Consider the following 14,745-nt stretch of genomic DNA (forward strand, 5'->3'; position numbering starts at 1 on the left):
CCAGGCCAGACAACATGCCTCAAAATACAATTTCAAGTCTGGAAAACCCAACCCCCCTTTTTCCTGAGCATCTTGCAGTAGTTTGTATCAGATTCTTGGTTTTTTCCTTTGCCATATAAACTTAGAAATATCCAAAATGATAAACACATCTTTAACAAGAAATTTTCCTTCCATACAGGGCACTGGACCTCACTAAGGACACTTTGAAAACATGGCAAACAAAAGTCTGACCACAGGAATATTGTAAGCAGTCACAGAACTTGATAAGGAATTCTTTTATGGATGAATTTGTCCTTCACGTCATCATTTATTAGAAAGCTATTACATTCTAAACATGCCACAAAGACAAATATAAATGAGGCCAATCCTTGCATTAGTTAGACATTTTTGTTTCTTACTATATTTTCTCTGCAATTCAGATCGGGCCTCAGTAGAATAATGTAGCATTTGGGAAAAAAGATACAAGCCAAGAGACCAGCCCCAGAGGCCAAAATGGAGAAGATCTCCACAGCCACCATGGACTTCCCTTTGGTGCTCAGGTAGGTGGGGAGGAAGGTGATCCAAACACTGCAAAAGACCAGCATGCTAAAAGTAATGAACTTGGCTTCATTAAAACTATCAGGCAATTTCCTAGCTAGAAATGCCACTGTGAAACTGATGAAGGCCAAAAAAGCTAGATAGATGAGGACAATGTAAAACATTAAAGCTGAACCTTCCTTACATTCCAAGATGGTCTCTCCAAACAAGGAGTGGAAATCCAAGTTAGGAAATGGGGGAGAAGTTGTCAGCCAGGTGGCACAAAGTACTGCTTGGACCAGAGGACAGGCTAAGACAATGGACTTGGTCAGTGGTTTTCCTAAGAGTTTCCTTGACCTGTTTCCAGGCTTGGTGGCCATGAAGGCCAGAACCACCATGACAGTTTTTGCCAACACAGAGGAAACTGCCAGGGAAAAGAGGATGGCAAAGGCAGATTGTTGGAAGAGACAGGTGAGCTTCCCTGGTTGACCAATGAAGAGGAAGGAGCAGAGGAAGCAGAGCAGGAGGGAGATGAGAAGGATGTAGGTGAGTTCTCTGTTGTTGGCTTTAACAATTGGTGTGTCATGATATTTATAGAAAATCACCAGGACTGCAGATGTGCTCACAGAGAGAAAAAGAGCGAGAGAAGCTAAAGTGTATCCCAGGGTGTCTTGATAGGCAAGGAAGTGGATCTTCTTGGCAATGCAGTGGTCCTTGTCCTTGTTGGGATATTGGTCTTCTGGGCAGAGTTCACAGTGAGCAGCATCTGAAATCAAGAATCTTTGTTTAAGAATTCATTCATTCAAGCAAATCATGCTGCACTTATAATGATTCTAGGATAGATTAGCCAGTGACGAGGATTAGTTCAATTCCAGCTATTCATTCACTATGTAATTCCATGAATAATGTGGGTTTCAGTTTGAGATTGCTGCCTGTTTTCTTCCCTACTTTATAATGGAACCCACAGAAGATCGATAGACCTGTTATCCAGGAATGTTGCTGTTTTGTTTATGTGTACATTATCCTTGCCTTAACCTCTCTGCTTTGTGCTTCAAATCTGTTCATTCACACTTATTTGATTGCTCCTACTCTATCAAAGAGGCACAGATAGATGAATCTCCTCTTTCTCTGGCAGGTCTATTTCCTCGGAGGTTGATAGTATTGATCGATGAAGCATGCATTAAGTAATAAGAATTAAAGCTTGGACTGAAGACCCCACTTCCTCAGGAAAAGATTAGAATTTGGGTTTCACAATCAGATATTACAGGAGGAGTTGAAATGCAAGTTGGAGATTCATAAATTCTGCCCTAAAACTATCCTGCATGGAACTGCTGAGGATTGAGAAAGGTGACTTCTGTGGCCAGGGCAATTTAGATCCATCAACTGAAAAGTTATGCTGAAAACAGAACTCAATCTTATCAAAAATGATCACAATAGGTCACCGTCGGACGGTCCTTTGAGACCGCCAGCCCCGTCGCCCGTAAAGAGCTGCCTTTACAGCTGAAAGGCGGCTCGAAAAACTCCATTTCCTTAAGGAAATGCGAGATAGTGCAGGCGAGGGCAGGTAGAGCCCTCTGCGAAGTCCCCAGAGTTTTCTTTTTACTCTTGGGGACGAGGCAGGATGAGGCTCCCTATTTTCCTTGCCGCTGCTCCGGGCTTCGGGAGAACTCTGCTCTTTGCAGAGCTAGGCGACGGGACCAAGCCATTTACTGAAAACTAACAGATTGTTTAAACAAAGAGGATGAGATCTGGACTTTGGACCCTAAATCGCAAATATTTCTAACAATTTTATAAGCGATTTTAAAAGCGAAGGAAAAAAAGTTTAAAATGGTGACTGACTGAGGCTTGAGAAGAAGAAAGCTGAAAGCGAAAGTCCTTCTGCCTCAATAGTTTAACAAGTTACAAAGTAGGAAAAATAAGAGCGCTGGCTAGAATTGAAAAGAAAAATTTCTACTTTATGTTTCTTCCTTCTTGGAGACTTGATATTGATACTGTTTGGAGAGAAGTCTTTTTTTAAAAAAAGAGTTTGTCTGTGTGGCAGGATGGGGTTAAAAATGAGAAAGCCAGACAAACAAGCAGTGGGGGGGGCCCTCCCCCATTTACAAACCATATGAACAAGTTTTGAACTTGCAGAATCAGAAGAATGGTTTTAAAGAATTTGTTTTGGAGGAGATGGCAAGACATGATGATATTGTGAACCAGAATCTTGAAAAATTTAGGCAGGAAATTAAAGAGTTGGTACAATAAAAATATGCCAATTTGAAACAACAGTTTGTAACAGCTTTGAAAACTTTTCAGAAATAGTTAAAAAGATGGACAAAGATATTAATTTAGAATTAGAGTCTAAAATGAAGGAAGCTGATCATAAGATTTATAATTTGGACAATAAAATACAAAGAATTGAAAATGATTTGATAAATATTCAAGACATGAGCTCAGAAGTAAAGTCTAAAAAGGAAGCTAACCATGAGACTTATAATGCAGATAATATAAAACAAAGGACTGAAAAAGAAATTACAATGATGCAATACAGGTCCATGGAATTTGCGGTCAGAATTAGGGGATTACAGGAAGATAAAAGAGAAGATTTGAGAAAGATGTCTGCTGAGGTTCTGGCTTTGATTTTAAAGATTAGTTCTGAAGAGGTATCCTGTAAGATTGATAAGGCCTATAGAGTAAATTCTTGGGCGGCAAAGCAAAGGCAGTTGCCTAGAGATGTGGTGATTTACTTTACTGATAAAGGAATAAGAAACGATATTGTGCAAAAGTCTTTTAACTCCACTCTTGAAATGCATGGAAGGAAGATTTGGATATATAAAGAGCTGCCGTCTAAGATGTTAAGAGATAGAAAGGAATTTGGATTTTTGGTGACTGAGCTAAAGAAACAAAACATCCCATTTAGGTGGGATGCTCCAGCTGGTATAATATTGAGATACTAAGGAGAAAGATATCAATTAAATACTGTTGGAAAAGCGGAAGAATTTTACTACAAGGTTCTTAAAAAGGATTCAACATCTCCATGTATGTCATCAGTGTTAGGACAGGAGGGGAATAAAGAAATGCAAAATGAACAAGAGATTGAAACCCAGGATAAGCAGATGGAGATGGAGGTAATGGAAAAACAACAAATCACAGAGGCCTTTTCGGATGAGCCGCTTTTGGATTCTCCTTCAGAGGTTATAACTGGATTACCTATAAATATAAGAGAGGCGGCTTTGGATTTTAATGTGATGTCTTATCAAGTTACAGACCAGCATGGAAATCAACCAGCTGATATACAAGTCCTAGAAAGGCAACCAGGATGGAGATCTAAACCACAAAAAGTTAAGAAAAGAAGAAGCAGGTTCTACAAAGCTAAAAAATTTTAGACGAAACAACAGTCTATTGCCAGTTACTTAAGAGACGATTAATATGAAAATATAGCTGCGGCAAATTATTGACTAATACTATTTTGAGAAGAATAACAGATCTCTGCAGTGCTGTGTTTTTGGGATGTGGAAGATGGCCTCTAACTGAGTGGATTGGAACTTTCTATTTTGGACTCTTTGACAAATGGATTATGTTTATGCTGAGCGATAAGGCACGAGAACTATGGGATTGGGGCATGCAGAAGATCTGGTTGTTACCCTAACACAGTGATTGGAATGAATAATCTAGATGAAAGACACTTCAAAAAGACACTATATGGAATATAAATATAAAGTCACTCGGGTGGTTTTTTGATAAATGAAAACATTTATTATTGATGGGGGCAGATGGTAATTGAAGATACCAAACATACTGTTGGAATTAGAATTTGATGTTACCCTTACATGGGTGATGGAATTAACAATCTAGTTGAAAGACATCACAGAATATATCATATGGATTATAAATTTAAAGTCATTTGAGGATTTTGTCTATATATGGAAATATCTTTTAGTGGTGTGGGCAGAAGAACAAAGATATTAAAATATTGTGAAGGGTAGACCTGTAGGAAAAGGGGTGGAGATAGGTTAGGTTACTGATTGTTTAGCTTAGTAAAAGGGAGGTTATGTTTAGATATGAATATATGTAAAAGATCTGAATTAAGAGATATATGTTTGGGGGTGGAGGATAAGGGTAGATTAAGAGTTGAATAAATGTCAAATTAGGAATTATTATAAAGTTTTATAGCTGAAGGTTGCTGTGAAATGTTTAGTATAAGGGGATATAATAACAATGTTAGAAAGAAATGGTTAGCATGTGGGGGTGGTGTAAAAGGTTGGTAAAGTATTATTTAACTTGATATTAAAGATTTTATTTTGAAGAAGCCATGGGGGGAGGGGAGGGGGAGGGGGGGTTAGGGAGGAGGGGGGAGGGGGGAAAGGGGGAAAAATTTGTATTTGAAAAACTTTTTCAATAAAAAAAATGATCACAATAAACAAAATAGATTTAATGAATGTCTTCTTTGATCCTGGAAGATCTATTTTTGAAGTCTGCTCTACCTGTCTGATTTGAAAATGTCCCTTCTGGACAAGGGTCACACTGGTAGCAGCAAACCTGCTCGCCCTCTGGAACTCTTCTCCTCTCTCCTGCATGGCACCTCTTTGTGCCACATCTGGCAAAGGGGATGGTCTGAAAGAGAAATATTTGAAATTACTTAAACAATGAACTTGCTGCATTCATTCTTTCCCTCATTCCTATTTCCCTTTTTTATTCCTCCTTCTATCTTCAGAGTCTCTTCTTAAGAAATAGATTGCCACCATCTATCAAAAACCAGGAACAGCTGCTGGGGGACTCAGGCCATTGTCACTCCCAACCTACCATCAGATGTTGGAGATTGGAACTGGGATCTCTGTCTGTAGAGGAAGGCTTGTGACTGAACTACAGCATTTCTAAAAAAAGAACCATGAGGATACACTGAACATCAATGGTCCATGGAAATCACTGTTGCTTGCTGTAATTGCATCCTGCATTTCAAGCAGACATTGTTCCCAAGGCTAACCCTTTGTGGAATGACACAAATCAGGCATCAAATATGTTACATGCAAAGCTGATTTTACACCAAACGACTGCCAAGGTTTCTGACTCAATTGATTATTTTTCCAGTTAGAAAGATGTTGTACATCTCAAGAAGAGAATGAATCTTTCCTTGAATTTACAACATTTCCTTGCAGCTCACCTTTGTGCCCCAGATGATTCCATCAGATTTAATGGTGAAATCTTGTCCTGGGGGAGCCTCAGGATTTACTTGCCCAACCTTCTTGGGGAGAAAAGATTGATTGGGGAGGAAAACCCAGTTGAGAAGATCATAACCAGCAAATCCCAGTCCATCTTCTGAGAAGGAGACTTCCTCTCCAGCACTGTTGTTGAACTGCACATTCCTCAAATAGGGAAGAATCTGAAAGAAAGGAGACCTTTAGAAATAGGAGTATTTGGGCTAGAGCTATGGTTATGGCTTCTATCAGAACATGGTGACCATCTTGAGAAGATGAGTTCATGTCTGAAAAGCTAGAGGAGTTCTCTTGGTGGAGAACTGAGGAATCTGCAGTAACACCAAATATTTAACTCTGAAACTACAAATGGTTTTCCTTTGGTCCTTTGTATCATGGTTTCTTCAAAACAAGCTTTATCAGAATAAGTACACTAAAAGATTTTAGTGCCACATTCCAAAATTAATCATATTTTTAAAATTAATTAATTAATTAAATTTATTTATTTGTCAATCATATATAAGATAACAGGTAAAAGTATAAACAGAATTTGGATACATGGAAAGATTAAATAAAAAGGAATACTAGGACAGGGACATTAGGCTTGTTGGTATGCTTATGCATGCCACTTACAGACGTCTTGGGAATGAGGTGAGGTCGACAGTAGAAAATCTAAGGTTAAAGTTTTGGGGGTTTGGGGAAGTAACCACAGAATCAGGTATTGCATTCCAGGCATTGAGCACTCTGTTGCTGAAGTCGTATTTTCTGCAATTGAGTTTGGAGCGGTTTACCTTGAGTTTGTATCTATTGTGTGCTCATGTATTATTGTGGTTGAAGCTGAAGTAGTCATTGACAGGTAAGACATTGTAGCAGATAATTTTGTATACTACACTTAGGTCAGACTGAAGGCGGTGTAGTTCTTAATTGTCTAATTCCAAGATTTCGAGCCTGGTAGCATAAGGTATTCTGTTGTGAGCAGAGGAGTGGAGGACTCTTCTCGTGAAATATCTCTGGACTCGCTCAATTGTATTAATGTCTGAAATACAGTGTGGAGTCCAGGCAGATGAGCTGTATTCAAGAATTGGCCTAGCAAAGGTTTTGTATGTCCTAGTTTGCAGTATAATATTACCAGAAATGAAGCTTTGCAAGATTAGATTAACAACTCTTAATGCTTTTTTGGCAATGTTGTTACAGTGAGCTCTGGCACTTAGATCATTTGAGATGAGTACTCCAAGGTCCTTGACAGAGTGAGGGTCGTCTACGAGGTCGTATATGGTTTTCCTCCTGTAATACTTGATTACATGTAGTTTTAAATATTTACTTTGTCCTGGGGTCTTGTAACCGATAAATTCACTTTAGCAACAATGAAATAATTTGTATGAGAACAGAGTACAATTCCTCTGCTTTTCTCTGCCTGAGAATTGAACAGAGCAAGAACAATGTCTGATGAAATGGGCATCAAGGAAAAGGAAAGGCTTGCCCTGGTTTTTCTCTACACTGTTCAGAGAAGTTCAATGTCTATCCATTAATGCAGAAAAGTCTGATGCGTTTGAGACAAACAACCCATTAAGACTATTTTGAGTCCTGCTTTATGTGCTCAAGTGAACCAAGATTTGCTGCATTCACACTACAACCTGAGCAGTGCAATAAATGTAAAACTGGACAAATTGGGTGGGGTCAAATAGGATGTTAACTGATAGAAACATAAACCAAGGGTAAAAGGAATTGAGTGTCTTTCTACAAGTTGGATTTGGGTTATATGCTGAGGGAAACGGAGGTTGTTATGCAACTGTCGCAAGTAGGACTTCTACTGACTTCTGGAAGCTTCTTTCTCAAACACAGCCAGATTGTTCTTTTCCTCTCAGCTGACATCTACTCCCTGTCAGGGTTACCTCCTGAAACTCTGGTAACCATTGAAGCCTTTCAGGACTTTACGAAGGTCTTTCTTCTATGGATCTTATGGACAGCTCATTTGGTTTACTTCTCTTCTTCCCCCCGCCCCCAAACTCTTCCAACAAAACATTATTCTTATTTCATATATTTGTAATAAATGCTTTTAATATGTTTTCCTTTCTAAGGAAGCCACAGAAATTACCTGCCATGACTGGACTTTGGAGATCCTCTTTCCAAGCCTCATCATGGTTGGTTGGGCTCTGGGTCCATACATTGCATGTAAAGTGTGTGCCACAGCAAAAATGGCATTGTAGATATTGTAACTTTCATCTGTCATGCTTGTTTCAAAAATGTAATTGGGCAGATTCTGCAGATTCTCCTTTCCTGTACATTGTTTTTTCCCCATTGGAGGGATCTTGTCTGGTTGGTGAATCTTGCAGCGAAAGACCTTTTCCCACCATAGAGGGAGAAATACATCCCCTTGTGGGTTCAAGGCGTCTAAAGACAGAACAAAGTGTTTGAATTCTGAGACATCCCCGGTGTGGTCCCTGAAATGCAAGACTCCATGGAAAGACTTTAGAAATAGCAAGGTGTCTTTAAATTCCCTCGCACTAAGTTTCCAATGGGAGGTTAAGATCCAAACGTTCTGAAATGTTTTCTTCTCGAATTTTTTATGGACAAACAAAATTGTCTGTACACTGACACTACATTTGGGGTCTCCAAACAGAATAATCACTTCAGTTTTTGACCAAGTCTGGAAATTGAGAAATAATTTTTTCCATATAATCTCAAAATCATGTGATTTCAGCCTTTCAGTGAAGGCCAGGCAGATCTCCTTCTCCTGGAGCATTGGTGTCAGAGTTGAGATGAAATGTTCTCCTCTGTCATCTTCAGGGGCCAGAAGCCCAACCCAGTTCCACTGGAAATACAGGAGCAGCTGGACTAAACCCACATACTGAAGAGATTCCTTGGCATTAATCTGGAAGAAGGAAGGATAAACTCTTCTCTCTCTCTGAGAGAACTCAAAGCCAACACCGAGCTGAAAAACAATGAGATTCACCTTTCAAAGACAAAGTAAAGTCTTAGGGCAACTTTAGGAGTCACCATTGTGTGGATTTTGCTCCACCAGTCAACCTGGCAAGCTTCATCTCCTTCCCTTCTTAGGGAGAGCCACCATTTACACATCTTGACTGATTGTGATATGTCGGAAGACAAGAGAAGAACCCAACAACCTGATACAGGAAATAAATGTCACTAAAATGATGGCTACTCTTTAATGAAGAATAAATGAAGAGTCACAGGCTCATGATGTGCCTCCCCCAAACTACTTTTAATTTCCTCTTGGCTTATGTGTGTGTTTTCATCTTTGTCTTATCCATATTGTAACCAAGGGAGCTCTCTTACCTGTGGGACCTTGAAGATGCTGAAGATGGAGGCCATCAGCCTTGAGAGTTTGGAGTTGAGATCACCAATGACAGACAGCAGAGTGTGCTGCAGGTCACATTTGTACCCTGGAACCTTTTGGCCTCGTGAGGAGAGTATGGAGAGGCTGTTTAAGGAAATAAATATCTCACTCTGGTAATGGCCATGGATGTGGAAGCCAAGGGAGATGTTGGGGAGCAGAAGAAAATCCTTATTGATCTCGGAGACAGCAAACATCAATGCAAGGAACTGCTGATAGTTACTGGTGATGAATCTGTAGTGAGCAAAACATTGGCAAACATTACAAGAAAGCTTGTGCATGGCTATAGAATTTGCTTTACTGTTTGGGGGGGCTTTTGAGGGCAGAAACTCCCAAATTTCAATGGGTTTGGGTTTTTTTCAGAGGATTTTCCTTGGCTAAACTTGGATGTCTTTGTGAGAAAGGAAACAAGTCTTTCCGTAGATATCCGGACTGTTTTATACTCTCTATCATCCCTGCCATATTCACTTTGCTGCGGTGGCTGTAATCCTTTCCAACTGCTTCACTTTCAATGTAATTATTTAAGGTCTCTCTTGGAGCAGCTTCTTCAGGTGTGGTAAGGATTGCTGAGCACAGGACTACAGTGGGGGTCACCTCATAGATTTACTGAAGGTCACTATTCATCAGCAATGCTGATTCCAACACTGAGAGGGATCTTTGTAACTCCTGAACACTTGAAGCGTGCTGAGCAACTTGGGCGTCGTCCTGGATGCACGGCTGTCCTTAGAAGGGCATATGACGGCTGTGGCCAGGGGGGCTTTTTATCAGGTTCGCCTGATACGCCAGTTGCGCCCCTTTCTGGATCGGGACTCCCTACGCACAGTCACTCAAGCACTCGTCACTTCTCGTCTGGACTATTGTAACGCTCTCTACATGGGGCTCCCCTTGGGGTACACCCGGAGGCTCCAACTGGTGCAGAATGCGGCCGCGCGGGGGATTATGGGAGCGACTGGGCGCTCCCATGTGACTCCTCTCCTGCGCGAGCTGCATTGGCTTCCGGTGGACTTCCGGGTGCGCTTCAAGGTGTTGGTGATCACCTTTAAAGCGCTCCATGGCTTAGGGCCAGGGTACTTACGGGACCGCCTTCTGCCACCAATAGCCTCCCACCGGCCAGTTCGCTCCCACAGAGAGGGCCTCCTCAGGGTGCCGTCGGCTAGACAATGCCGGCTGGCGACCCCCAGGAGGAGAGCCTTCTCTGTGGTGGCACCTACCCTTTGGAACAATCTACCCCCAGAGATACGAGTGATCTCCGACCTCCGGACCTTTCATCGGTCCCTAAAAACTCATCTCTTTCAGTTAGCCGGTCTCTCTTGATTTTATGATTTTATGGTTGGTTTTAAATTTTGATATGGATTTTAAATTGATAAATTTTAAACTATGGGCCCAATTTAATTATTTTAAATCTATTTTTTAATCGTATTTATGTATAAATGTTTTTATTTTGGCTGTTCACCGCCCTGAGTCCGAAAGGAGAAGGGCGGTATAGAAATTCGAATAATAAATAAAATAAAAAATTTGTATTTTCTATCAGAAGTTACTGGTGAGATTAATATTACAATTTGACTTCATCACTAGTCCAGCAAAGCTTCCCTCTTCATTTTTATTGTTTATCATCTATCTGATGAGGAGATTGAGAATTCCAGCCTATTTGAAGAGCTTCCTAATTTATCGAGAAAAGCACAAAATATGCACTACACCAGAACAGTTCAAAACACTAGAAGTATTTTTTGAAAAAAGTCCCTGAATGTAAAGCAAAGAAACAATTTATCTCCATGTTTCCCCTTCAGCTGAAACTTACCCCTTTTTAAAAACAAGCTTCACTGTATTAAACTCTAGGACAGGAGACTTGTTAATGCTTCCCAAGGGCAAATTCCCACCAATAATGAGATCACCAGGCCTGTAGTAGCTTCCATCTGATTCGATATAATCCCTGAACACACACATGGTTTGCAGACTCTTTGCTGTAGTTGGAGCCAGGAGCCAGAAGAGCATCAGCATCAGGAGTAGCATAACTCCTGCCCAGTCTTTCTACACACACATATGGTTTGCAGCCTTTGCAGAGAAGTTGGAGATAGGAGCTGGAAGGGCATCAGCAGTAGCATGACTCCTGCCCCATCTTTCTTGTCTTCTTCCCTCCTAGAACAGAAAAGAAACTTTGTGCAGAAACTCATTTGAAGGTTGCTCCTGAAATCTCACTGGAACATTAGTACAGCAGACACCACCTGTGTCACCTGGATGGCACGAGGATAAATTTATAGCAACAATGCTTCATCTTACCTGTGTTTGGACCATGAGCATAGAGGAAACAAAGGCATTCAAATCTCCTGAAACCCAGGAATTAGCTCTATGCAAGGCAGGCTAAGGTGACATCTTCTGCCCCCATCTGAAAAACTCAGAGATATTTTTTTAAAGCAGGGTTTATTTTGTAAGATTTCATATTGAGAAATCCACAGGGGACACACTATGAATTACTGTACTTCTGATAATTGCAAGGAAAAGCAATTGTTCTACCTATGGAGCAATAGCTTCTCATTCACCAGAATGGAAAAACATGTTTATGTGTCTTGTAATGCACAGGATAGAGGGAGTCATGCTGAAGTTGTGAATCTGACCTCCATGAAACTGACCCCCTGGAAACAAGATGGAGTTTGGCCTGGGCCATAGTTGGTCAGCTAGTGTGAGAGTCATGGGGTTTGATGGCATACAACTATCAGTTGTACCCTTGTAACTGTGAGAAGTCCTGCCAATGCTTGGATGGAATAACCAGCTTTTTAATAACCACATGGCAGTGGATGAAATTAGAAACTGGGATAACAAAGAATGGGTATATAGTGTTAGGTGAGTCTCTCCTTCACCTGAAGGTGGTTCCATTCAGTGTTGGTTGCAGGATTGAGACTGAGCCAAATCCATTGACTTTCAGGATCCATCTCGAAAGCCTTTTCAGTTTGAGGTCAGGTATCATTTGTATGCTGATGATATTCAGTTGTACAACCACCGATTGACCAAGCGGTGCTATGAAGGTTTTGCCCTTGTGCATGAAGGTTGGATGGGAAGGGAGAGTCTCAGTTTGAATCCTAGCAAAAGCAGGCAGCTGTGCATGATTGGTTCTCCCAGAAGTGGAATTTTTCATCTTTGGTTCATCATGACATTGAACTGTAATGCTTAGGACTCTTCTTCACTCTAGGATCTTCCTGGACTAATAGATTCTGCTCAAGGAGCAGAATGGTACCTATCTCAAGAAAGAAGTGTGCCTGCTTGGAGAATAAGTCTCCGCTTAGTGGGGGCCAAAAGCAGGTATACTAAGCAGGTATATACAGAAGTATGAAGGCTATTGCTTAACGCATTGTAAGCTGCCCTGAGTCTCCGGAGAAGGACAGCATATAAATCGAACCAATAAATAAATAACAAATAAATCACAGTGCAGATCATGGCTAAATTCTGGAGGGAGTTCCTGCGGTCCATTGGGTCATCCCAAGGCCTTAGCTCGGCCTTTCATCCAAGCACCAATGGGAGGGTAGAGAGACTGAACGCCATGGTAGAACAATACCTGAGGTGTTACGTGAACTACCAGCAGTCCAATTAGGCAGACCTCTTGCCATTCGCTGAGGTCGGGTACAATAATGCTATTCACAGTAGCACGGAACTAACCCCTTTCAAGGTAGTAAGTGGTATAGGCTTCGTCCCAATGCCAGAATACCCAAGAGATCCCCTTTCTTCAATCAGCCTGACGGATTGGCTGTCAAGGTTCCGACCAATGCCTAATAAGAGCAGGAGCCTCAAGCAAAGTTTCAAGGAAAATCCAGTTGTTTATTAAATGCATCATGTCAGCACGGACCAAGTGAACCAATTTCACTCAATTTATGTCTTGCCTCTGACCCTGTTTCCCCCTCCCCCCAAGGTGTGTCACCAGTCACAGTCCCCAACAAATCAATTTTGCGGGTCATAGAAGTCACTCCCTCTGGCCATTACTGGTTTCTATGGTGATGGCCTTGACTTTGGCCAGCTAGGACTTTGTAAATGTTCTGTCAGGTGCAAAACATTTGGATCAGACATGAACTTCCAACTAGACTGATTAATTTCTCATCATTCAAGCAGTAACTTTCTCAATTAATGTTTAGCACTATCTTGGTATTACATAAGGGTTAATGGAATTCATGAGGGATTGGACTTAGTTTATTTGTGGCTATGTAGAGACTTTAGGCTGATTCCTCTTTTAACTCCATGCCCAGGTTCTGCCACTCCTCCAACAGGTTAAGTTTGTTAAACAGAACGAAATTTAGCAGTGGAGAGTCAACTTGCATGAGAGCAACAGAGGTGATGGAGGCAAGAGGGGTGGAAGAGTGGAGGCAGAAAGTCAGGAGTTCTTGGGAACAAAGCTACAGTTGAGAGATACCCAGCATGAATTCATCCTTGAAAGATGGATGTGTTCATCCACCTATGAAGGATTACTTGGTTTGGCTAATACGCAAGAAACAATTCCTGGGTCCTACCATACTGGACAATTTTAGTGGAACTTTGATAAATCCTGATTTCTGTGAAAATTCAGGCCTTTAATGGGATGGAAATGGCATGAGTTGAACTTTTAGATGAACTTTGGAAGGAGCAGGGTGAGGCCAGTGCATCCATTCTGACTCAATATGACCTCTTGGTGGTCTATAATGTCATCAACCATCAAACACAGCTGCATGGCACAATTACAGAAGTGCTCACTATTTTCTAAGTGACCATAATTAAATGGGATCAGTGGTGGCTGCTTTGAAAATCATGTCGGAAGTGTTTGCCAAGTGAAACTGTTGCAAGAATTATGACTTCAGTTTTTGTATGCTTTACAAACATTCAAATGCTGTCAATGTGATAAGTTGCAATGTTACTTTTTCATCATCATTGCTCAAGAAGAACCAATTGTAATGTTTTTGTGACTATTACGACTGCTTAATCCTTCAGGCCCCCTCCATCCAAAACCCACTGTGGAATGGAATGCAGGACGGAAAACCAATAATCAAATCTCATTGGAAAACAAACCACTGCCATGATCTAAACCTGAGCTATAAACAATCTCTTCTGTTTCAGGCTGCAATTTTCTTGCATTAGGTCTACTTTTGAAGACCCCTTGAAAACTGCAGCTGGTCCAAAATGAAGCCCACAATATTGGACCCTTCTAGATTCACCCATTTCAAACTTCCATAGCATAAGTTGCAGTGGCCCCCAGGTTCCCCCAAGGCACCATTCAAGGTGCTGGTTATCACCTTTAAATAACTACATGTCACAGGACTGGGTGATTGACAGATACCTCCTGACTTACATTAAGAAGCTGAGATGACTCTCATGCTCTGGATGGCATTGCTAGTAACAGATACCCATTAAGAAAATTATGTTGTGATCCTGGGTCAAATTATTCCTTTGCAGACTCTCTGTGCACAAAGATCTCATAGACCACCTTCATTCACCAAGGATGTCCAAGAGATGAAATATCATGAGCGGTTATTTATATAATGGAAACAGTTAAGACATACTTTGCTCATCCATCTCAGGAAAATTCTGCCTGACATTGACAAGGAAGTATAGCAGATCTGGATGTGAGAGAGATTTAAACTCCACCATTTCAAAAATCATTGAATAGTGGTAGGTAATTCTATAATGCCTCAGATATCTAAGGAAACAACCATATTTGCTTAAAAACATGAATACTGAACACATCCC

General features: G+C 40.9%; 1 protein-coding gene across 1 annotated transcript; it reads right to left on the reverse strand.

The window, feature by feature from the left end:
* Positions 1 to 425: 425 nt before the first annotated feature.
* On the reverse strand, positions 426 to 12,082 carry LOC139312771 (vomeronasal type-2 receptor 26-like; the record flags this gene model as incomplete). The annotated part of the gene is made up of 4 exons (XM_070937845.1): positions 11,901 to 12,082; positions 8,988 to 9,279; positions 1,949 to 2,045; positions 426 to 1,282 (listed from the first exon to the last, which is right to left on the reverse strand). Coding segments are annotated over exons 1-4 (1,428 nt in total), but the record flags the coding sequence as incomplete, so codon positions are not given.
* Between the last annotated feature and the right edge of the window lie 2,663 nt (positions 12,083 to 14,745).

This window comes from Pituophis catenifer, unplaced genomic scaffold (assembly GCF_029215685.1).
Source record: "Pituophis catenifer annectens isolate HBS135680 unplaced genomic scaffold, rPitCat1.0.hap2 SCAF_1, whole genome shotgun sequence".
NCBI classification, from domain to species: Eukaryota; Metazoa; Chordata; class Lepidosauria; order Squamata; family Colubridae; genus Pituophis; species Pituophis catenifer.